The 22,649-nt window shown below is 39.4% G+C and overlaps 2 protein-coding genes across 5 annotated transcripts; both read left to right on the top strand.

Moving 5' to 3' along the window:
* The first annotated feature begins 1,041 nt into the window (after nucleotides 1-1,041).
* LOC116693179 (14-3-3 protein beta/alpha-1) lies at nucleotides 1,042-6,137 on the top strand. The gene is made up of 6 exons (XM_032521972.1): nucleotides 1,042-1,246; nucleotides 2,821-3,122; nucleotides 3,244-3,367; nucleotides 4,064-4,227; nucleotides 4,490-4,585; nucleotides 4,672-6,137. The coding sequence occupies exons 2-6, from the start codon at nucleotides 2,829-2,831 to the stop codon at nucleotides 4,726-4,728; spliced, it is 735 nt and encodes a 244-aa protein (XP_032377863.1). The 5' UTR covers nucleotides 1,042-1,246; nucleotides 2,821-2,828; the 3' UTR covers nucleotides 4,729-6,137.
* Nucleotides 6,138-6,599: 462 nt separating this feature from the next.
* pabpc1l (poly(A) binding protein, cytoplasmic 1-like) lies at nucleotides 6,600-22,009 on the top strand. 4 transcript variants are annotated; one of them, XM_032521920.1, is made up of 17 exons: nucleotides 6,600-6,871; nucleotides 8,291-8,483; nucleotides 9,384-9,577; nucleotides 9,836-9,951; nucleotides 10,091-10,177; nucleotides 11,427-11,566; nucleotides 11,733-11,827; nucleotides 12,859-12,996; nucleotides 13,992-14,087; nucleotides 16,237-16,497; nucleotides 16,773-16,860; nucleotides 16,987-17,106; nucleotides 17,192-17,328; nucleotides 17,530-17,638; nucleotides 17,743-17,873; nucleotides 21,440-21,515; nucleotides 21,980-22,009. In XM_032521920.1, exons 2-16 carry the CDS (start codon nucleotides 8,291-8,293, stop codon nucleotides 21,500-21,502), a joined length of 1,968 nt encoding a protein of 655 aa, XP_032377811.1. In that variant the 5' UTR covers nucleotides 6,600-6,871; the 3' UTR covers nucleotides 21,503-21,515; nucleotides 21,980-22,009. The 4 variants fall into 4 exon arrangements, 3 of the variants coding, with proteins under 3 accessions (XP_032377811.1, XP_032377810.1, XP_032377812.1); XM_032521919.1 differs by having other exon boundaries at nucleotides 8,279-8,483; XR_004332860.1 differs by lacking the exon at nucleotides 17,192-17,328 and having other exon boundaries at nucleotides 8,279-8,483.
* Nucleotides 22,010-22,649: the final 640 nt, after the last annotated feature.

Genomic DNA, 22,649 nt, shown 5'->3' with positions numbered 1-22,649 from the left:
TACCCTCCTTTTCACCACTCCACACCGACTGCTACTGTAAAGAGTTTCCTACTAAAGGGATTGAAACATCTAGTTCTGTTAGCTTTACTACTGAAAATGTAAAAAACTGGTATATAGTGCTGAAAGGAGTAGTCAGATAATTTATAGTTAATCTGCAGAAAATTAATCAATTCAATTGATTCAATCCTTCATCGTGCATAAAACATCAATGTGAGGAGTTGTGTTATTTCACAACAAATTAAATATTGTATTGGACTTTTGTTCAAACAAAACAAGCAACTTGAAGATCTATCCTTGGGCTCTGGGAATGTTTTGCTATTTTATGACATTTTATAAACTGATTATTAAAAAAAACTGAAGGAAACACAATAATAAAAATGTTTATCATTTACATCACTGTTATCATATGCACTCATGCAAGGATTAAACATTGAAAGGTTTAAAGATGTCCAGCTTGTTTTTATTGATTGTGATTATCATGTCCAAGCCCCTGCACTGACAACATTTGAACTGCTAAAGTGCCCTTGAGCAAAACACCGAAGCCCTGCTTGTTCCAGTGGTCACACTGTGCGGCTGACTTTACCTTTGACCTTGCTGTGCACGATGGAAAGCAAAAAGAGCTTTCTTACATGTATAAAGAGTCCCAGTTACTAATCAGATGTATCCATACAAGTATAGGAGTCTCCAGATTTCCCGCCCACAATTGTTATAGTTGTGTGACTTTTGAATGCTGCTGCAGACAGCTCATGTTAAAGCAGTAGGCCTATGCTATAAACGGGTTTTCCACCGTGTGCCCAGTCTTGGATAATGTTAATTCTGTCTGAGTAACTAAAACATAAAGCCGCTGCCAGACAAGGATCAGCAACTAGGCTAATATGCATTATTTTGTTTTAATTATATTTGAATTAAAAAAAATCCCCATGTAACCATTTCAACCATGGTTAAACCGCCTATTGTGAAAATGGTAACTTTAAAATCAATTAGATTATGAAAATGTGATGTGAGCGCACAAAGTACGTGTTTTAGAAAATCGATATTTTAAGTTTGACTTGATTAATTATCGTATTTAGCGTATGGGCAGTGTTAGCATTACGTAAGACAGATGTGTGGTGAGAAAAGAGGAAACAGAAGTGCTAGTGTAGCGGAAGTGGTACTGCCCTGAACGATACGCTGAGCGAGACGGAGGACGGAGGCTGAATCGTCCAGAGAGAGAGAAAAAAAAGCAGGACTAAAAGTCGCCAATATTGTAAGTGTAATAACATCACAATGTATACATAGCGCATTATAATATTAGATATTTTTATTCGTAGCTTAATGTTAGAATGGCTGCTTCATCGTGTTCGATTGAATCCTGTAGAGAAGTCACCATGATAACGGAGCTAGCTAGCTGGGTTTGTAAAGGCTAACGTTAGTGGGTTAGCTAGCTCGCTAGCTAGAAGCTAATGCTAACCAGTGAGCTAAACGACGGTCGGATTCCATGACACTTTGTTCTGACAGGCTCGTCAGCCGGGGCGGGCCGTGATACAGCTGTTGAAAATGAATTAAACGTGAAAGTAATGCATTGCAGTACAATATTTTGTTTTCTGGGTATTATCAAAAATGGCAAATGTGGATTGGCAACACCCTAACCGTGTTTTTTTAAACGAAAGTCAGTCGTTGCTTTTGCTGGCCTAGCTAGCTAACGGACCTTATCGTCAAATAGCCGTAACGCTACGTTAGAAGACGCTAGCTAGCTAACTGTTAGCCACTCCATTCGCTTTTCGTGATCATTAATACGACAAATTAGCAACAGTAAGGTTATCTAATCCAGTTAGGTTGCTGACGTAGCTAAATATTAACAAAACAAATTATGGCTCAGATCGGCCGCACATAACAAGCTAACGTTAATATCAGTTAGCTAGATGTAGCATCCCGCTAGCTGTGTTAGCAACATAAGGGGAGGGCATTAATGCCGCATTCGGGACATGTCGGAATAATCGGATAAATGATTTCCTGACTGGGGAAATTTGCGTGAATGGTCCCAACAACGCGGAAAGTAGGCGTATTACTTGTCGTGTTGGCGTGATATTACGAGCTGACATGGCGGACGAAAGCAAATGTTTGCTAAATCATTATTAGTTCAAGTAGTACATATGATTTTTATTTGAGTTAACAATAATTGGTACACGTCTGGGACAAAATCACTAATACATAGTTTCAAAGTGGAAATAAACACTAACAGTTATTGTGAAACGTTCTGAGCAATAAAATACAAAATATCTTTTCAACGTCAATGTTTTTCCCACATTACGGTCTTAAGATCACGAATACACCGAAGTCGGAAGAACGACTACATAACTTGGGAAATCCGAGGAGCACATGAATGCAGCATAAAACCCGACCCTGGAGGGCTTCGGTTGGTGATTGAAACAACATTAAACGAGCCAGTAAACCGTTGTGCATATTAAATTCTACATTATCGTAGATGCTAAGACTGCTGATGATAGGGATTCAGTCCTATTCAGTCAAAATTTGGCTAAGGACGAGAAAGGATTAGAATCCTATCTACTAACGCAAGCTGGCAGCTAACCTTAGCTAGTGATGTGTATGGTTGACCCACTTGCCAGAGGGGCCCAGTTCGCAATGCTTATCCCCACTTTCAATTGAATTTAGTGGTTTCCTTGCTTTAAAGTCCTGGTCTGCCAAAGCAAAATAATAGTAGTTCACAACACAAGTGTTTAAAGCACACAGAAATGTCTGGTGAATGGACGATAGCATTCATCCTTGTTTTTGATTAAGTACAAATGACAACATCTAATACAGTATTATTCTTTCCCCCAGTCTAGAAAATGGATAAGAACGACCTGGTACAGAAGGCCAAGCTTGCTGAGCAGGCTGAGCGCTACGACGACATGGCCGCAGCCATGAAGTCGGTGACAGAGCAAGGTGCAGAGTTATCAAATGAGGAGCGTAACCTTCTCTCTGTTGCCTACAAGAATGTAGTAGGAGCACGCCGCTCATCCTGGCGCGTCATCTCCAGCATCGAGCAGAAGACTGAGGGCAATGACAAAAAACAGCAGATGGCACGTGAATACCGGGAGAAGATTGAAGCAGAGCTGCAGGAAATCTGCCATGATGTCCTCGTAAGGGTTTCTTATTTCATTGGTGTTCAAAGACATTCCTAATTCATACACTTGTAAAGACTGCTCGTGTGTAATTTAGCCTTATCATGTCAAAACTGAACTATTTAACTATTGTTTTCAGGGGCTACTGGACAACTTTCTCATTAGCAATGCAACTGCTGCTGAGAGCAAGGTGTTCTATCTGAAAATGAAAGGCGACTATTATAGATACTTGTCTGAGGTTGCATCTGGGGATGCTAAAAAGGGTAAGTGAGGACAGGATTACAGTTATAAATTTGTACAGGATGCGCTTAAAGCTGCATCAATGAATATTTTATAATAACAATGGGTCAAATAACTATTTGAAAGGGGTCACTGGTAGTGACGACCCACAGAGAGTTATCACCCAACTCCTCAGTCCCTCTCAGCTCTGTGTAGCGTCTTTCAGCTAATTTTTTGACGTTACTGCCTGCAAATTTATTTTGGTACACAGCTCTCGTCACTTTGTTTTCAGCAATAGCACAGCTGTTTGTTAGCAACAAAAAAAGGCAGTGCCCTTTTGACAGACTACCTGCCAAGAAACAAAATAGCAAATAAAGACAAAGTTGTCCCCTAGCTAGTAAAAAGAGTGGAGCATTTACCACCTAAAAAGACAGTTATTTCCCTCAGGACTTGGTGAAGTCTGAAACAATGCTAAGAGGAGAATGAATATTGGACTTACATGTGCTAGGCAGACACAAATACAACTTCAAATTAATGCTAATGTTTCTCCAGGTCTGCTGAATATGTAATAGGCAACTGTTTGGTATACCATTTGTCATTTTAATTATAAGGATACAAAACAGTGTGTCACCATGTTTGCTTGTTTTGCTGCCCCCATGTGGCCAAAAATCAATTACTGCTTTAAAATGTGTTGTAAATGGTGAAGGTTAATTATTTTGTTCATCTTTTCTTTCCTACAGATACGGTGGATAATTCCCAGAAGGCGTACCAGCAAGCTTTTGACATCAGCAAGGGGGAGATGCAGCCAACACACCCTATCCGGCTTGGCCTGGCCCTCAACTTCTCAGTCTTCTACTATGAAATCCTCAACAACCCGGACAAGGCCTGCAGCCTGGCTAAGACGGTATGAACTAAAGCCATGTCATAGTTTTGAAACTTTTTACATTAAGTGTACTTTTTAAGATTTGAAGACAAACATTACAAATGGCCAGACACCTTAGGTGTATTTGATCCCTTGCATACATTGCAAGGGTTGCAATTTTGAGCTGTGTAGTTTTTAGTGTTGACTCACTCTCAAAGACATCAGTTTTGCGTAGTTACTGCCAAACTATGCAAAGGATGCTGCTGGTCTTATTACTATTATATACTTATCTTGTGTGTTTCAGGCATTTGATGACGCCATCGCTGAACTTGACACTTTGAACGAGGACTCTTACAAAGACAGCACCCTGATCATGCAACTACTAAGGGACAACCTGACTGTGAGTTTTAAGCCATATGCTGTTTTGCCTTGGATTGATCCTGATGTATTACACAAATTACAATGTTTTTCATTTTCTGTTCCCAGCTGTGGACATCAGAAAACCAGGCAGATGAGGGAGAGACCGGAGATGGGGAAAACTAATGGAATTGCACTGTTAATCCACCTACACTCTTATCTTAAACACAGACAGCTTATATACATCCCCCTCCACTCCATCAGCTCCTCCCACTTCTGTATGACAAGCAGCCTGAATTGCTCCTGACCAACTAGTTTACCCCTCTCAGTTCACTGTGAGGTGACAGGGTAATTTTCAGTAAGCAGATTCAGTCACTTTGTGGAAACATGTTGTATTGATTAGTGAGTCCATGTTGCTGTTGTTTTTGTCGGCTTTGTGTGTATGTCTGTATGTAGTGAGAGAGGATGTGAAAGATTGTGTGTGGGTGTGTATGGCCTGGGGGGGAGGTGGGTGTTGTGAATTCTAATTGTCCTTCCAAATCCCTTTGTCCCAGCTAGTTAGTTGTGCATTTTTCATCCCTTTTTTTGTTACTTTCTTATTTGTGATTCCTCATGATATTTACAGGTTTTATTGTATGGTAATTAAACTGGCAGTTGATTTCCACCAAACACTGTGATGGTAGGCGTTCCATTTGCTTCACAACCCCAAAACAGTTTTTGTGTTTGAATTTCCAGACACGCGTACAATCCTGTATTAACAACTAACTGCAATTCTGCTGTGGGCTCATACAGAAAGGAGGCAGGCTGTATTGTGACACTGACATCTTGGTGTAATGCTCCTTGATCATGTTCACAACTTCAGTTTTGAAGGGACCCCTTTAAATTGTCATGTTAGATTTGCTCAGACATCAGACATTCCACATTTATTAGGCTTTTGGAAAGGCAGTGCTCCTTTTGGGGTTTTTTTGAACTAAGTATGGATTGTCATTGTAGTTTTACTCACTGTTCAGGTGCTGCTTGATATCAGTACAATGAAAATTGTATGTGCGTAAATGTGGTTCCATGTATTTTGCAAGATTGACTATCATCTGTTTGTAAAACCTAAAGTAACCTTTTATTGATGTTAATTGAAAATGTCTTACCACACTGTATCAACCCTGCTTGCAAAATATTCCTCTTAAAGTGGTTGTTTTCTCCAAAAAAATCTGTGCCTGGCTTTCTCTTGTAGCCTTTTTGGCAGCATCTGCTTGTCGTTTAAAGAAATCTTAACGGTAACGAGTAAGACATGACAAATTTTAATTGCTAAATCTTGACCTCAGTTTTTACCCAGGTGCATCTCTCTGCTGTTAAGGATAGCTAGTGTGAATGATCGCCTCAAAAATCAGGTCTATTTTGAAGGTGCAATTTGGAGACGCCCAAGCCATCACTTTGGAAAGAAGCTCAGTGTCACAATACCATTTATCACCACTACATTCCACATATTGTAGTTGAAGACACCATTCCACATTATAGCTGACAGTCTGTTTATTCTGACAATGCTCCAATGAATTGAAATATCTTCTGTTTAAAAAAGAAAAAGGAAAAAAAAAAATCATGTCAGCTTATTATGCTTGATGAAAATGCAGTTAGTGAATGTGGAACGAAGCCTGTCTGTATATCGGGTATCTACTTGCTTTGTTTTTACTGACAAGTCTTATGGCTAAAAATTTGCTTCTGTAACAGTCTATTACCCAGTGCACACACGTGGTTGTGAAAATTTAGAATAGCTCTAAAAAGCAATGATGACATGGAGGTAAACAATGGTTGGTGTAATTCTAGCTTTGTGTTTATGTATCTTAAAACCATTCTAGTTTCACTATACATGTAAGAAATAGGAAAGTGTCAAAGACCATTCAGTGAAATAAAGTTTCGTTTAAGATAACCGGTAAATTACGTCTTCATTTTTGTTCACAAGGAATATTGATTTGGTTTAGTAATTCATAAAATAGCTCAAAATCAAATCTAATCTAGTCCATTCTGATGAATTGTGGGTGGGCTTTGATTTCAGCCAGGGCCTTGCAAACGTCCACTAGAGGGTGAGATAGACGGAAATAGATCTTAGCCCTTGAGATGCGAGAACTAGTTTTCATCGCGGAGTATCACGTCAGTTAACCTCTGCCCACTCACAGCTTAATTAAATAAGATTCGCGGAGGAGTCGTACAGGTGTTCCACGGTCATAATTAAACGAAAACAACCTCCCGCCCATGTGGAAAGTGTTGAACAGCGCTCACTACCCGCTACACTGAAAATCATACATCAGCATTCCGACGCATTGGCTATTTGAAAGCCGTAAGTAACGTGAATTTTAAGCGATTTTCATCGGTTTGTTTGAGATTTAGTTGCTGCTTCTACAGTAGATATCAGCTAATTTTGATGCGAAGTGTTCGAAAAAAATTTAGCTAACTTTTTTTTTTTTAGCTAGCCCTCTTTACAGTTTTCTGGTAACAAGTTCAATAATATGTTATGAACTTTGAATTTAAACTAATTCTTGTAGCGCTAGCTTGATATGTTTGACTTTATTAAAGCACTGCTATAATTAGGAGACAATATTTTGGTAAATGTTAGCTAGTTTGTGAGGCCTTTTTAGCCCAGCATTTAGCCCCCACCCAAACACACACACAATTAACATTAAAGTACGTAGTTTTTTTCAAAAGTTTTATTAATTTTTTAATAATATATATCCTTATTATAATGTACTCAATTGTCGGTTTATTAGGTAACGTTACACATTGCTAGCTAAAATAAATATAGTATGACGTAACAGCTAACAGTCCTGCAGTCGTTAAATCCTTCCTTCATGAAGGTTTGAAGGTTCAGTTTTTTTGTTAAAACATTTTTAGAGGTGTTGAGACAACATGATTATTTTGGAGGACGTTTTTAGTTAGCGGGACAGTGTTGAACTGTATTGCAGTTGTACAGAGAGGTGTTTCTAATATTTAGTCAAGTTCATCCTCATTGATATAAATAGGATGGACCTAATAAAACAATTAACATATTTAAATCAAAGTCCTAATTGTTTATCTGTCTGCATAGTGATTTGACTTTTACTAGGGCTTTAAAAATCATAGCCAGTCAAAAGCACAATCATATTTTTTTTATATGAAAAATATAAAAAAATATGATAATACACATGTAATTCAGAGTACTGTGGCTTAGTAGCCAACTCTCATTTCATGATCAGCAAATTTTACAGTTGCCATTCCACTTCAAGTTTAATTTTTTTAATTTAAAAGCGTTATTAAAATGAAAGACTGATCTAGAGTAATGCAGGCACATACAACACCCCTGCAATAAATCCTACATTCATGGTGGTTGTAATTTGAAGTTTTTGTTGAAACTGTAACAAATATGTTTTTTGTACATTCATGATGTGCGTTCTATACACTAAAAAGACATACTGATAATATGTGATAATGATAAATTAAAACATAAATTATTAAATAACCTGTTTAGGTCCATTGTACTAACCCTAGCCCAATCAACACTTTGGTCAACACAAATGCAATATGATGACCTAAGGTAGAAATAGTGGCAAAGCTGTTCATATAGGTTTGCATGGGATGCAACTTGTGTACCTAATAAATTAGCAAGTCAGGATATGTTTTTTATGCGTGTCAAAATGTTGCTTTTTTTTATTGTTAGGAAATTATACTATGTAATACTCATAACTGATAAGATTATTTTTTCTTGAATTAGCTGTCACCCAAGATGAACAGCAGTGGACAAGCGTATCCCCTCGCTTCTCTGTACGTAGGCGACCTGCATTCTGATGTTACGGAGGCTATGCTTTACCAGAAATTTTCTCCTGCTGGACCCATCATGTCGATCCGTGTATGCCGTGACATCATAACACGCAGATCTCTGGGATACGCCTACATAAACTTTCAGCAACCAGCTGATGGTAAAGTACCCATTTTGGCCAAAACTTGGTAGTCAAACTATTTTTATCACTGGAAAATTATTTCACAAGAATACTTTGCAACAAGGTGTCACACACTACGGCTCTACAGCAAAAATTCAGAATTACAGGCAAGAACAAGTTTAAAAATGTGATGGCTCTACTGATGGCATATCAATAAAAATTTGGGGGATTAGAGTAAGTGTTGCTCAATAGTAACATCCCATGTTGTATTTTGCTGCTGACGTTTGTGTAGGCTGGACAGCATTAAGATGGAAATCAAGCTGGTATTCACCCGATATCCTCAAGTATTTTAGAAGTTATCCTAGGAGAAGTACTTTTTAGCTTATGAGTGAAGCAATAACTAACATTTTTTTATCAAGCACTTGCCACACACATTAAATATAGTGCAAAATAAATCTTCAACTAATATTGCTCAGTCTATTGTTGAAATTATTTGCTGCATAAGTCAAATAAAATATTGCTGTAACAGTCAGAACCAAACAACTGCACAAGACAAAGTTGCAAGTGTGTTGCTGCGTTTAAGCGGGTGTGCATGCGGAGGCATATGTTGTAGAGGCATTGGTGCATCAAATTAAGTTGTTTAACTGTGGCCAAAAGTTTGACTAAGTCGTCAGCAATGCAAATTGGATCAACTAACCAAGAACCAGGTGAACTTAAATTTAAAGCAAAAAAGGAATTTGTAAAATTTTGGGTCTTTTATGTCACACTTTCATTATTAGGCTGACGTATAACTGCACAGTATCCTAATTACTCCAAATATAAGGTGACTTAAAAAATGGCAACCAAAAGTTGTATTATGTGTGGTGGTGCTTAATGAGAACATGTTAAATTTAATGACTGAAGGGCGTTTGGTTATGTATGTTTGTTTTTTAATTTAAGCGGAGTGTGCCTTGGATACAATGAACTACGACGTTATTAAGGGTCGGCCTATCCGAATAATGTGGTCTCAGCGTGACCCGGGACTCAGGAAGTCTGGTGTGGGAAACATCTTCATCAAGAACATGGATGAGTCGATTGACAACAAGGCGCTGTATGATACCTTCTCAGCCTTTGGCAATATTTTGTCCTGCAAGGTAAGTGCCTTGGGTCATCCTTTTGAATACTGCATGGTTGCCATAGCTCTCTGGTCTTTGTCAGCTTGTTTGTTCCATGTGTATTATTGTTTATTGTTTCATTGAGTATTAAGCATGTTTGAAAATCCATATCTTCGGCAGTCAGTGTTTGATGGTAAAGTTTGTAAACAAGAGTAGGGCGTTTAAGTACACATTTAAACTCCAATGCAAGTTGCAAAAACTATAATTTGCAGGATTTAATGCCTTTTGTCTTTGTAGGTTGTTTGTGACGAGAAAGGGTCCAAAGGCTATGGATTTGTTCACTTTGAAACTCACGAGGCTGCAAACCGGGCCATTGGAACCATGAATGGGATGCTGCTGAATGATAGGAAAGTGTGAGTAAACTAAATACAATCTAAAAAGGTGGCAAAAATACAATCTAAAAAAGGAAGTTGAGGTAAAGAATAGTGCAGAATATGTATGTCAACTGTATAAACTGTAAATTAATTCTGGAAATTTTTTTTTGCTGCTCAGTGGAAAGACAGGTAATCAGTTGGAATCTGGCATTGTCAACCCAAAGGCCCATTTTCTGGGGGGAACATGTCAGTTCTTCCTGCTTAGGTCAGTGAATATGTAGGATATGTGTCTAGGTTTGTTTATGTGTGTATTGTGATTTTTAGGTTTAAACAGGCAAAGTAAGGTCCTCCGAAAGCTCGCATGTCCTTACAGTGTAGGTTTGTCCTCTACCTTTTTTAATTCATGACGAACAAACAAATTTGTATTTGTTCTTAAAGAACCCCTCCAATGAAAATCAAGTGTTTAGCTTTTTAACATGTCCATTCGGGGTGTACATCACATTATATCACAATACAATAATATATAGATTCTGTGGACAATTTATAGAATATTTACTGATATCCCAAAGTCTGCCACGATACAATTTGGATTTTATTGAGGGTTCTGCACCCGATATGAGATGAAACATAAGCTCATTTAACACAATCAGTTACATTTTATATGTATACATTTACAAAAAAGCCACTAAAATAGGATCTCTAGTAACCGCGGTTGGATGATTTGAAAATATTAGAGATCGCCCAAGCCTAATTTGACTCTTCCAGAGGTTTAAATAAAAAATAAACTCTTTTTTTTTTATGACGATATGTAATTTGTAGTTTCACTTTGTATCAATAATTACATTACATGTCATTTAGCTGAGACTTTTATCCAAAGTGCGAATTCCAGACAAGTAGTAAGTGCAAGTACATTAACTTTAAATAAGCAAAACTACACAGAGCCATATGAAAGTGCAGCTTCAAGAAATATATACTGTATACATTTTTGTTTTTATGTTTATCAGTGGTGTAGTCGGAAGAAAAAAATATTGGGTTGTTGATGATTGAATATATATCAATCCAGATTGAGGTATCGTTACACCCCTAAAGTCCACATGGTGTTCTTATATCCTATAAGATATAGCATGAGCATAATAAGCAGTCAAATTATGGCTAAGCATTTCTGCCTTGGAACTGCAGTGTACCAATGAAAAAATGGATTCAGACAGCCAATGATTTATATGTCACATACCTAAGGACCCAATCCAATTTACATACTTTTTATGTTTCTGGAGGGGGACTAGGTGTAAACATTTACTGAAATATGTGTCTGTTTCAAAACAATTTTTTTGGGACTTTATGTGCTAAAGTCACAATGTTTGTTGATGTTTTGTTCTCAATGTTTGTCCTCATCAGCTGTCTTGTCTTCTTGGTCTTTTGATGCGGTGTACTAAAGCCAAAGACAAACATTTTTATTTTATATCCCTTCATTATTGTTCCCTTTCGCTTGGTGATGGGTTTGGTTCTGTTTGCAGTTTTGTTGGCCACTTTAAGTCCCGCAAGGAAAGAGAGGTGGAGTTTGGCACCAAAGCTATGAAGTTCACCAACGTATACATCAAAAACTTTGGTGAAGACTACACTGATGAGAAACTCATGGAAGAATTTACTGCATTTGGTAAGAAACACATTTTTTTTAATTTTTTTTTATGTCCTACTCAGCTGGGGGGGGGGGGGGGGGGTTCCATAATGAATTCAATGCCACAGTTCAAACAACTCTTTCAAACAACTATCACTTTGCATATTGGATAGTTAGAGACTGCTTTTTATACTCCGACCTTTAGGGAGGACTCTCAGTGTGCGAGTGATGAAGGATGAGAGGGGCCGTTCACGTGGATTTGGCTTTGTAAACTACGCTAACCACGAGGATGCTCAGAAGGTAGTGTGTGTCAAGTTTCTATGTCAACCCAGATTGGATACCTACCAACAGTAGCAGTTCATTATATTGACATTAATGGTGTGTATCCATATAGCGTTTTTCTTGTTGGCAGGGCGCTGGAGAGCGCAAAGGGTGGGTTTTGTTTCTATAACGTATGTGTGGTGATAAAAGCACCAACATTCAGTGTCTGGCAAATCTGCTCCCACAAATGGGCTTTGCTGTCTTTGTTGTGTGGTTTCTGTCATATCATACAGCTCGGGATAGATGGACACAACCAGGACAGGCTTCTCCTCCATTTTCCTAGTTTTTTTTCTTTCTTCTCCTCCCCCCCCCCCCCCATATTAACTGAAGTTAACTGCTCACACAATACAATAACGTGATCCCAGAACGTCCCAGTTAGATAGTAAATGCTGCGGGGCGACCTCTAGTTCACCTGGTAGTGTGCACCATGTGTAGGCTGAGATCTTTACAGCGGCCGGGTTCCAATCTGATTTGCGGCCCTTTGCTGCTTGTCCTCCCTTCTCTCTCTCCCCCCTTTTCTAATTGTTTATACTATCTAATAAAAAGAAAATCCCCCCCGAAAAAAAATAATTCTGTAAACATATTCCTTGTTAATCTTTACAATTATTCCCCAAAAGAACAAGGCAGGCCTGCCTTGTTGCACAATCTAAATTTCAAAACTTGCCATTTTCAGCGTGTAGCTTGCTAGCTCGAAGTTTGTTGCTGTTTCCCAAAGCAAACACAGTTTGAGAACGGAAGGCGAGGGACATCCCGCGGAACATCCATCATGCATTTAGCTTACTACAGCTGGGAACCTTAAGTGTGGGGGAGTGTTATCATTTATTTACCTTATTTTTATTTGGCTTGCCAGACTCCTTGTCCTGCTTCCAATGGTACTGACTGTCCTGATTTCCATCATAAAAATATGTAAAATAAATATAAACAAAGGGAACAGTGCAACCGCTGTTGGGCTGACACATTTAGAATCTGTTAAACATGTCTCATGTTGATGCTTCTCCTTGTTTTCCCAGGCAGTTAATGAAATGAATGGAAAGGAGATCAATGGGAAGATCATCTATGTTGGTCGGGCTCAGAAGCGACTGGAGCGCCAGGGAGAGCTCAAGCGCAAGTTTGACCAGATCAAACAGGACCGCATCCAGCGCTATCAGGTGCTGCTGCATTGTATGGATATGGGCGTTGTCATTTAAAGGCATTGTTGATGGTCTTGTTCCTACCTATTTAGAGTTTGTTTATAGAATATAATGTTTTATTCAGATGTTTTATTTATACAATGTAGTTCAGCTGAACGCACTTCAGGTTCATTTAAAGCAGTCACTGACAAGGATGGGCATCTTTGCAGATAATTATGAATTTGATAACAAAGATAACATAAGATGACAATTTTTCAATATAAATAATAGGGGTTATGTTGTGTCTTTGAAAATAAACCTGCTGTCCTTATTCTATAAAATATTGTCAATATTCCCAATAATGCAGATAAGACCCGAGTGGTAGACACAATGTAAGGGCCCAAGGCTGGAGGCATGTTATAAACGGCATTCCCCTAGAGATGTTTTTAATTGTTTGGATAGCCTACAGTTTTAATAATTAGAGAGATTAATCCATTGATCATTCTACAGTTTTTGAGTGGCTTTTGTCCCTGTGTTGTCTTTGTTGTCCTTTTCATTTTGACAACTTGCTAACTGTCAGATTCAACTGTCTACGTCACACGCTGACATTTGTCTGAAACCTCTGGAAACAGTAACACTTCCTTATGAGTCCAACAGAGGATGCACTTTGTAAATATAAAGAATGATGAAAAAAACATGAGTGATTTATCTTCTAATCTAATGTGGTAAGAAAACCAAGAAGTGTATAAATAAATAAAATAATTATAATTTAAAACTAAGGTTTGACTATATCTTTCTTAAATCAGATTGACGTGTGCTGTACTGGTTTCAGCTGATTGTCAGCTTGGACATCGAATGATAGTTCCTAACATCACTGTAATGTAGAAATTTATACTAAAGGGTGACATGAGCCAATTTACATACTAAAGAGGGCTGCAAAATTTCATAGAAAAAGTAAATGTATAGTATATCTGTATTTATTTGTGAAGGTTTGAAGGCATAAACTTAGCATTTCTTAATCTGTCTGATTCCAGGGGGTGAATCTGTATGTGAAGAACTTGGATGATAGCATAGATGACGAGAGACTCCGGAAGGAATTTGCCCCTTATGGCACCATCACCAGTGCCAAGGTAATGAGATACGGTTTGGGCCACCTTTTACTGAAATTTGCTAGTACCAACGTTGTCATTTTTTGTTGATTTAACAGAAGTAGTAATAAAACTTCACAAGCATGCCCAATAAAACTTAAAGGGATACTAAAAATGTATCCTCTCAGTATCAAGGACTCACCGCCCTGTTGACTTACTGAATACTGGCAGTCAATGCAGATAATGTCCTTTTTTCACAAAAGTGAACCGCAGCTCTGGTCAACTTAATAAAATACTGAAATAATTATAGTTGCAATGTATTTAAGTAGTGCAGGATAAAATTAACTTCTCAGACCATTCCCACAACACAGTCCACATCCTCATCCATTTTTATGCTCTGTATGTATGACGTCATGTTTTAAACAGGGCGACTGGCAAAAAAAACCTGTTTTATAATAAATACAATAGAAAAATGAAAACAATGATAATCACAAGTATTTGACAAAAAACAACAGGAGCTCTTAACCTTTAAACACTGTTTGTGGCTACCCCACTTAATTCAGTGTTTGCGGTCCAATTTGACCGGAGAGTTTTAACTGCTCTTACTTTAACATAAATACCAATAAAAAATGACAATGTATTTCTAATAGAACAGTTATTGTAATGTGTGTGTGGTGTGTGTGTGTGTGTGTGTGTGTGTGTGTGTGTGGGGTGTGTGTGTGTGTGTGGTGTGTGTGTGTGTGTGTGTGTGTGTGTGTGTGTGTGTGGTGTGTGTGTGTGTGTGTGTGTGTGTGTGTGTGTGTGTGTGTGTGTGTGTGTGTGTGTGTGTGTGTGTGTGTGTGTTAATAGTTCACATGCACATGTGGCAACGTGCGTGTTTGCGAACATTGGGGGGGGGTGTGTTCCTCTTGCTCTATTTGTTCACTGTCATTTGCGTATTCATGTTGTTTGCAGAGTAAAATGAGGGCAAAGCAACATGAAAACTGCTCATATAGTGTCTGTCTGTCAGTAAATTTCAAACCTGGGCATTGTACGGCTCCCGGGCCACAACTGACCCGCGTGAGATCAATGGGAAGTTAGTAGTCAAATGCATGATTCTTCTCTGGTTGCAAGTTGCAATTAAAAATAAGAAGAAGAAGAACTGCATGTGTCGGAGAGCCGCAAACTGAGCTCATGAGACATTAGCATGGATGAGAATGAGCTATTATCCCCCAAAAGGGTCACAAACATATTTACAAAATATGATGTTCTTGTGAAGGGAGGACCACATAGCACAAGAAAGAAGATATTGATGCATTGTTTGATTTTGGAATGTTCTTCTCGTGGGGGGGAAGGGCACATAAGCACGGGAAAGAAGTGGCTTCCCATGATTTACACTGAACTTCTTTGGCAAAGGTGTGTTCCATTTGAGGGAAGGACATGTGAAGAGGAGTAGTAGGAGTATGTGAAAGATGGGTTCCACAAGATTGATTTGTTTGGCAGGTGTTGTTCACATTGGGGGAAAAGTACTAAGTATTAGTTCAAGAAAACACTGAGCTCCCATAATTTACTCTAAAATCTTTTGTAGAAAGTATGATTCATGTGTGTGTTTTTGTGTGTGTGTGTAGATGCGTTTCATGTCCTGGATGAAAATGATACTCTTTCCCATTCATTTCCTATGGCTGCCATTTTTGACTGTAAACAAAAGTGAGACCAAGTTGAATAAGAAAGTAGTCACAATGAATTGTATGTGTTCAAATTCCTTTTGTGAAGGATGGCATGAGGTCTTGAGGCAGGCTAATGAAAATGCCATATTTATGGTACAAGGAATGTGTAAATTTGTCATTTTTGACAGGAACTGTGTTAGAAAGAAAGCAGGAGCTAGATTGATTTCTGCTTTAGGTTTGTTAATAGCTGCAGGGAGGAAAACAGGCAACTTGATGGAGAGGAGGGGAAACTAGTGAGCTACTACTATACACTAAGTATTTTATTATGAGAGCATTTCTCTCTTCTGCATCATAGTGCATAATAATGTTGTGCCATACTGGCACAACATTATTAATTACTCACGACTGTTTGGCAAAGCTCCAAAAGGCACAAATGCATTTATTCCTCAATATTTATGAGTCGTCAGGTCTCTCAGCCTTTTGTCAAAGTCTCAAGTCTACAGCTCTGATGTCATGTATCTTAAACATTTCTTTGTTTCCTGCAGGTCATGACAGACGGCTCCCAAAGCAAAGGCTTTGGCTTTGTTTGTTTCTCTTCACCTGAGGAAGCAACAAAAGCAGTGACTGAAATGAATGGCAGAATTGTTGCAACCAAGCCACTGTATGTGGCTCTGGCTCAGCGGAGAGAGGAGCGTAAAGCGATCCTGACCAACAAATACATGCAGAGACTCGCTACCTTGAGGACCATGACGAGTCCGATCATTGACTCTTACCAGCAGGCCGGATACTACATGACTGTGCCACAGGTATGGACGATTGAATAATGAGAATTGCGATAGCCTTCTTTTTGCTATTTTACTGGACAGTAAATTTAGGGATCCTAAGTGTTTTGCAGTGTAATAAGTCTTGTTTGTCATCATAGGCCAACAATTACAAAACCTTCAATTAAATAAGATTCAGACCAACTTGAAGCTGCTTCCCCTTTCAAAGATATGCCCCATCAATGCTATTAAAATAGTTGCACTTCCAAAAAATGGGGTTCAGACCTGCAAAATTAAGTTAAGTCACATTTTTCTTGCAGCCTCCCACTCGCTCCTTCTACAACCACAATGCCGTCAGCAACATGAGACCAGTGCCTCGTTGGACAGGACAACCACCGAGACTACAGGGTGAATGGCTCATTTGTGTTCACATGGAGAGACGCACACACACACACACACACACACACACACACACACACGTATACATAAAATGTATATTTGATGTGTATAAATGTCATCTCTCCTGTTTTTTAGGCACCTATTCGACCCAGTTTGTTGGTACTTCTGTTCCCCGACGTGGATCGACCCCCATCGCTACAGTCAGACAGGCCTCCACCCAGGCTCCGCGCATCATAAACTCCACACAAAAGACAAGTAAGTACCAGAAGTAGGACAACATGACAAGCCCCATTCTACTAAAATGTGCAATTTACGTGGATGGTAAATTATCTTTATTTAGATAACATTGCCACGCAGACTGTAGGAGGGCGTACTGACATGCCTGGTATGACCAGAAGCGGCCAGTATAAGTACTCGTCTGCAGTAAGAAACGTCCAGCAGGTTGTTACTGTACCTGCACCCATGACAAGACTACAGGTACTGTAGTCTGTACTGTACTGTTCTCTAATCCTAAAACACGGCCAGGACCAGAAACTACTATGGAACAGTGATCTTCATTGTTTGGGTTTCACTGCCCTGTACCCAGTGGAGTTTTCTAGTCAACAAAGCTATGTTTACATCTAGTTTTTCCTCACTAAGACGTCATTGGAGTAACGCTGTTATACTCAATGTTGTCAGGTTATTCCTGCCCCTGTGATGGAGCAACCGGCGCACGTTCAAGGCCACGAGCCGCTCACCGCCTCGATGTTGGCTTCAGCTCCACTCATGGATCAGAAACAGCTTCTCGGTGTGGCATCATTCAATCCTGCCTCTTTTCTTCTTCTTTTATGTAGATGAAAGCAACTTCTGTGTGTATTTGGTTGTTAATCCTCTCTCTGCTGTGATACTAAGGGGAGCGATTGTACCCAGTAATCCATGCCCTTCACCCAAACTTGGCTGGGAAAATCACTGGCATGCTGCTGGAGATCGACAACTCGGAGCTGCTGCACATGCTGGAGACGCCTGATTCCCTGCACTCTAAGGTATAATTGTGTTCTTTTCTTATTGTTTTACAACATTACACAGTCACGTTTATGGACTGGTGCCGATTAGAAGACTTTTTTCTTTTTAATGATTTGGCTGTGTCATACACTTTTTTACCTGTCCCAAACACGTCCACACGTTTCCAATTTCTTGTAGCCAAAAACTGGATACACTTGAAAAGGTCTTAGACCAGATAAGAGGAGTATCTTAAGATGTCACTGTGACTTCTCTGAAGCTTAAACAACATAGATGGTATTGCAGTGTTTCCAAGAGGTTGATTATAATTTATATTTATGCATGTTTGCCTAAAAAGACAGCTGACAACAACGGAGAAGACATTTAAAGCAGGATGTCATGCTGTGATTGGATCATGAACTTTGTGGTCAATTCTGGTTAGTTTACTGAAAAGTGAACGCCTCCAAACAGCTTAGGGCTGGGCAATATGGACCAAAAATCATATCCTGATGTATTTTTTGGGTGAATATTGATATATACGATATATATCCTGATATTTTTTTCCGCAAAGTGACACTTGCCAATAGCCAAGTGTAGTCTGTGACCAAAGCACTGCGGCATCCTCAGCCGCCGCTTTGACGATGTTGCTCCTGTTTTTGGTTGTAATAGCAACCAGATGCTTTTCTTGGAGTTTCCAGCTTGCAATTGCATCCTGTTTGGAGACACAATGTTTTTATCTCCCAGTCTTGAATGAAGGAAACTGTCAGTCCTCCTCAACCATGTATCGCTGGTCAACGCAAAATGGGTCACGTTAGCGAGCTGGTCAGCAAGGCTCTGCCTGACTACAGTCTACAGTCCCTGACAAAAGTCTTGTCGCTTGTGTACAAATTGACCTGAAATGCCGCTGAAATATATTTCTAATCAAGATTTATTTACAAGAAATGGCTCATTTGAATCCCAACAGCTTTTGTAATGTTTCAGTGCAAAAAGAAACTGTCAAAAAGTATTCTAATATTCACAGCTTGGTAAAGTCCATTGAGTCAATTTTTGCAAAGACATAAGTGTTGTCACCTTGTCATATGAGCTTCACCTGTGACTAATAATGGATCAATTAGGTCCCAGGTGTGTATAAAAACAACCCCAGTATACTAGACCTTCACTTCAACTGCAACTAGACCTCTGCAAACATGCCTAAGATTCACCCTGAGACTAAAGTTTTGATTATCAAGAGGCTGAAGACCAGATCCACTGCTGATGTGGCAGACACCTTCAATGTGTCTCAGCGTCAAGAACAGAGGATTAAAAAAACATTTGAAGACACTGGAGACGTTTTTGACAAGCCCAGGTCAGGCAGACCCCGCAAGACAACTGCTCGAGAGGACCGTTTGTTGGCTCGAAAATCCAAGGCCAGCCCATTTTCCACTGCAGCAGAGCTCCACCAGACCTGGTCCCCTGAAGTCCCTGTGTCAACCAGAACGGTTTGTCGGATTCTGTCTTGAAATGGCCTCCATGGTCGAATCAGTGCCCAGAAGCCAGCACTAAACAGAAGACAATTGAAAAACCGTGTGGCATTTGCCAAGGCCCACAGCCTGCTAAAAGGATGGACGCTGGAGAAGTGGAAGAAAGTGGATTTTTCAGATTAATCTTCTGTTGAATTACACCACAGTTGCCGCAAATATTGCAGGAGACCTACTGGAGCCCGCATGGATCCAAGATTCACCCAGAAAAAAAGAGAAGTTTGGTGGCGGAAAAATCATGGTCTGGGGTTCCATCCAGTATGGGGGTGTGCGAGAAATCTGCAGGGTGGAAGGTAACATCAATAGTCTCAAATACCAAGAAATCTTAGCTACCTCTTATATTCCCAACCATAAAAGAGGCCAAATTCTGCAGCAGGATGGTGCTCCATCGCAGACTTCCATCTCCACTTCAAAGTTCCTCAAGGCGAAGAAGATCAAGATGCTCCAGGATTGGCCGGCCCAGTCACCAGACATGAACATCATGGAGCATATGTGGGGTAGGATGGAAGAGGAAGCATGGAAGACCAAACCAAAGAATATAGATGAACTCTGGGAGGCATGCAGGACTGCTTTCCTAGCTATTCCTGATGACTTCATCAATACATTGTATGAATCCTTGCCAAACCGCATGGATGCAGTCCTTCAAGCTCATGGAAGTCATACAAGATATTAAATTTGGATCTCACAGCACCACTATTTAATTTGCTGACATATTTTAGTATTTGTAGTAAATTTGCTCAATTTATGTATAGGCGACAAAACTTTTGTCTTGCCAAAATTTGACCTTTCTGTCTTGTTTAAATAATACATTTTTTTTTAGTGAAACTAATTTATTCATCATTTGGGAGGGTTTTAGCTTTTCATATGAGCTATGTCTTACACCAATTGATTAATTAAAAGTCAGGTTAATAGCAGGTGTTTCTACAAAAAAGATAAGCGACAAGACTTTAGTCAGGGACTGTACATTTGTGGCAGTGCTTCACGTGCAAAGTTGTTGGGACTGGAAAGCTCATACCTCAGGTCCTTAATTTTTCAGTAGCTTTTTTTAAATCCAACTTGTTCCACAGTTTCAACAGGGACCATATCTTTAGCAATGTGATAAGACACCGCTGAAGTTAAAGTACACCACTTTTCTTTTCCTAAGGCACATTATGGGAAAATTAGGTTTGCACTGAGTTTTGTTTCGGAGCTGGAGCTTTTTTGGGTTGTCAATGGATTGCGGCCGGGGCTTCTGCAGCGCAGTCTCACACACTCGTCGTACTGCAGTTTGTGCCACTGTTTAGGTGGTAAAAAAGATTTGTAGTGCTTCCACCCCTGTCTGTAACTTATTTATGGCACTCCCTACATATAACGTGATTTTGTTGCTCATCTAATACTTTGAATCCAAACCTCCAAATTACTGAGCCACTGCTTTTTCTTTTACTCTTTTCAATTCCTCCTCCGCACGCTCCGCAGACATTGTTGCTTCCTCCATGTTTGTTGAAGAGTGTCTGTTCCTGCCCCTCCCCCCTCTGTGCATGAAAGAGGGGGGGTGGCCGGGGAGCAGTGCAGAGAGCTCCGGGTCAGCAGCTTGCTTGGACCAAGTATCACAGCGCAAATATGAACTATATTGATATATGCAATATGGTCTACTTCCATATCACATTAAAAAATGTTTTTTTATATCGCCCAGCCCTAAAACAGCTGTATAGTTTTAGGAAGAGAGCGGTGATTAGAGATTAGATTACTTGTGGACATTTTGTTTACGCCATCTTCTCCCAAAGTCTTTGCAAGAAAGCAGCACCAACCTCACCAGTCTGGCCGAGAACCAGTCCCGCACATAGCCCTTCGTAGACCTACAACGTGACATTTTTGCTTGTCGTTTTTTCTATGGATTAACAGGAGAGATATAAAGTGTTAATTAGTTTCTAATGGGCAGACTGTGTGACCTTTGGACATAGCCAGGCTAACTGTTTCCCGTTTCCAGTCTTTATGCTGAGCTAGGAAAACAAGCTCTTGGCTGTAGCTTCACATTTTCCGCACACATGAGTGGTAATGATGATACTTGTGCTGCTGAATCGTCCCATTGTCTTTTTTTCCCCTCCTGGGGTCAGGTGGACGAGGCGATTGCTGTCCTGCAGGCTCACCAGGCGAAGGAATGCTCTCCTAAGAAGTGAAGAGCCCTTTCAGGTCAGCAACAACTTCCTTTCTCAGTTGAGACATTTCAGCAGTGAAAGGATCCTTACAGCTGTTTACTGTTTACAGCACATAGTATACAATGTTAATAGTTACTACAAATTTAAGTGTTTTATCATTGGCAGTTTTGCTTATTTTGACTTAAACGTGGGTGAGAGCAAGTGAAGAAGTGAATTAGAAGTATTGGGTATTAATTAAATTACCTGTGCTAAGCCCTCCCCAATCTGCTTTGAAAATATTTGCTTAGTCATTTTCTTATTGTTTAAAAAGTTCTTGATCTTTACTCTCAAATCTTAAATTTCACAAAAGCATCAGGACGTTAGGACTTTGGTGTTTGGAAATTAAACAATCACAAATCGCTAGTTTCCTGAACAGCTGTGTTTCATAGAAAGCGTGCTGAGTTGCAGACATTAAATGTTGCCGCAAAAGACTTTAACCATGTTGTTTTTCCCCCCCAGATGTCAACGACTTTCTGGAGGAGGGAAAAAATAAAAATAAGAGTACAATTGAGAAAGATTTGTAAAGTTAAAGCTATTTTGTTGTTGCAATACCTTTTGGTTAGAATATAAAGTTTACAGTATATGCATTATATCTGTCTTGTGTCATTTGTTTAACACAAAGGAAATGCAGCAATCCACTTCAAGTTTAACTTGGTACTTGTCAGTGTATGAGGCGGTCCTGGATGATCAATAGAAAAGCTCAGGGTGGGGGTTATGCGCAGTTCTTTACAGAAGTGGGACCGTTATTCAAATGGATTTTAGCCAAACAAACCAGTTTGTCTGCACCCTTGAACTCTTTTCTCTTGTAAAACTAAAATACCAGTTTTTAAAAGCCCATTCAATTGCAGAAAGCAAACAGTGACAAGCACCTCAAAAGGTGAGTTTTTAAATATTACAAGAGCAGAGTACAAACTGGTGGATTTTGCAAAGGGGTCTGATTTACCGTTTAAAAACAATGCATAGCTAATGGTCACAATGCAATTTTTTTTGGTGTGAAAATGATCCTTTTAATGGCTTTTTCACATAAAATTTTATTTGAAAAATTAAAATTGGTCCCAACTGGAGTACAAAGTCAGTTATGGAAACCATTCATGTTTAGAAGTAATCAGAACGTACCATTTTCAGAACT

The sequence above is a fragment of the Etheostoma spectabile genome, chromosome 7, assembly GCF_008692095.1.
Source record: "Etheostoma spectabile isolate EspeVRDwgs_2016 chromosome 7, UIUC_Espe_1.0, whole genome shotgun sequence".
Taxonomy (NCBI): Eukaryota; Metazoa; Chordata; class Actinopteri; order Perciformes; family Percidae; genus Etheostoma; species Etheostoma spectabile.
The sequence above is the reverse complement of the archived record's forward strand: the minus strand, read 5'-3'. Positions and strand labels throughout refer to the sequence as shown.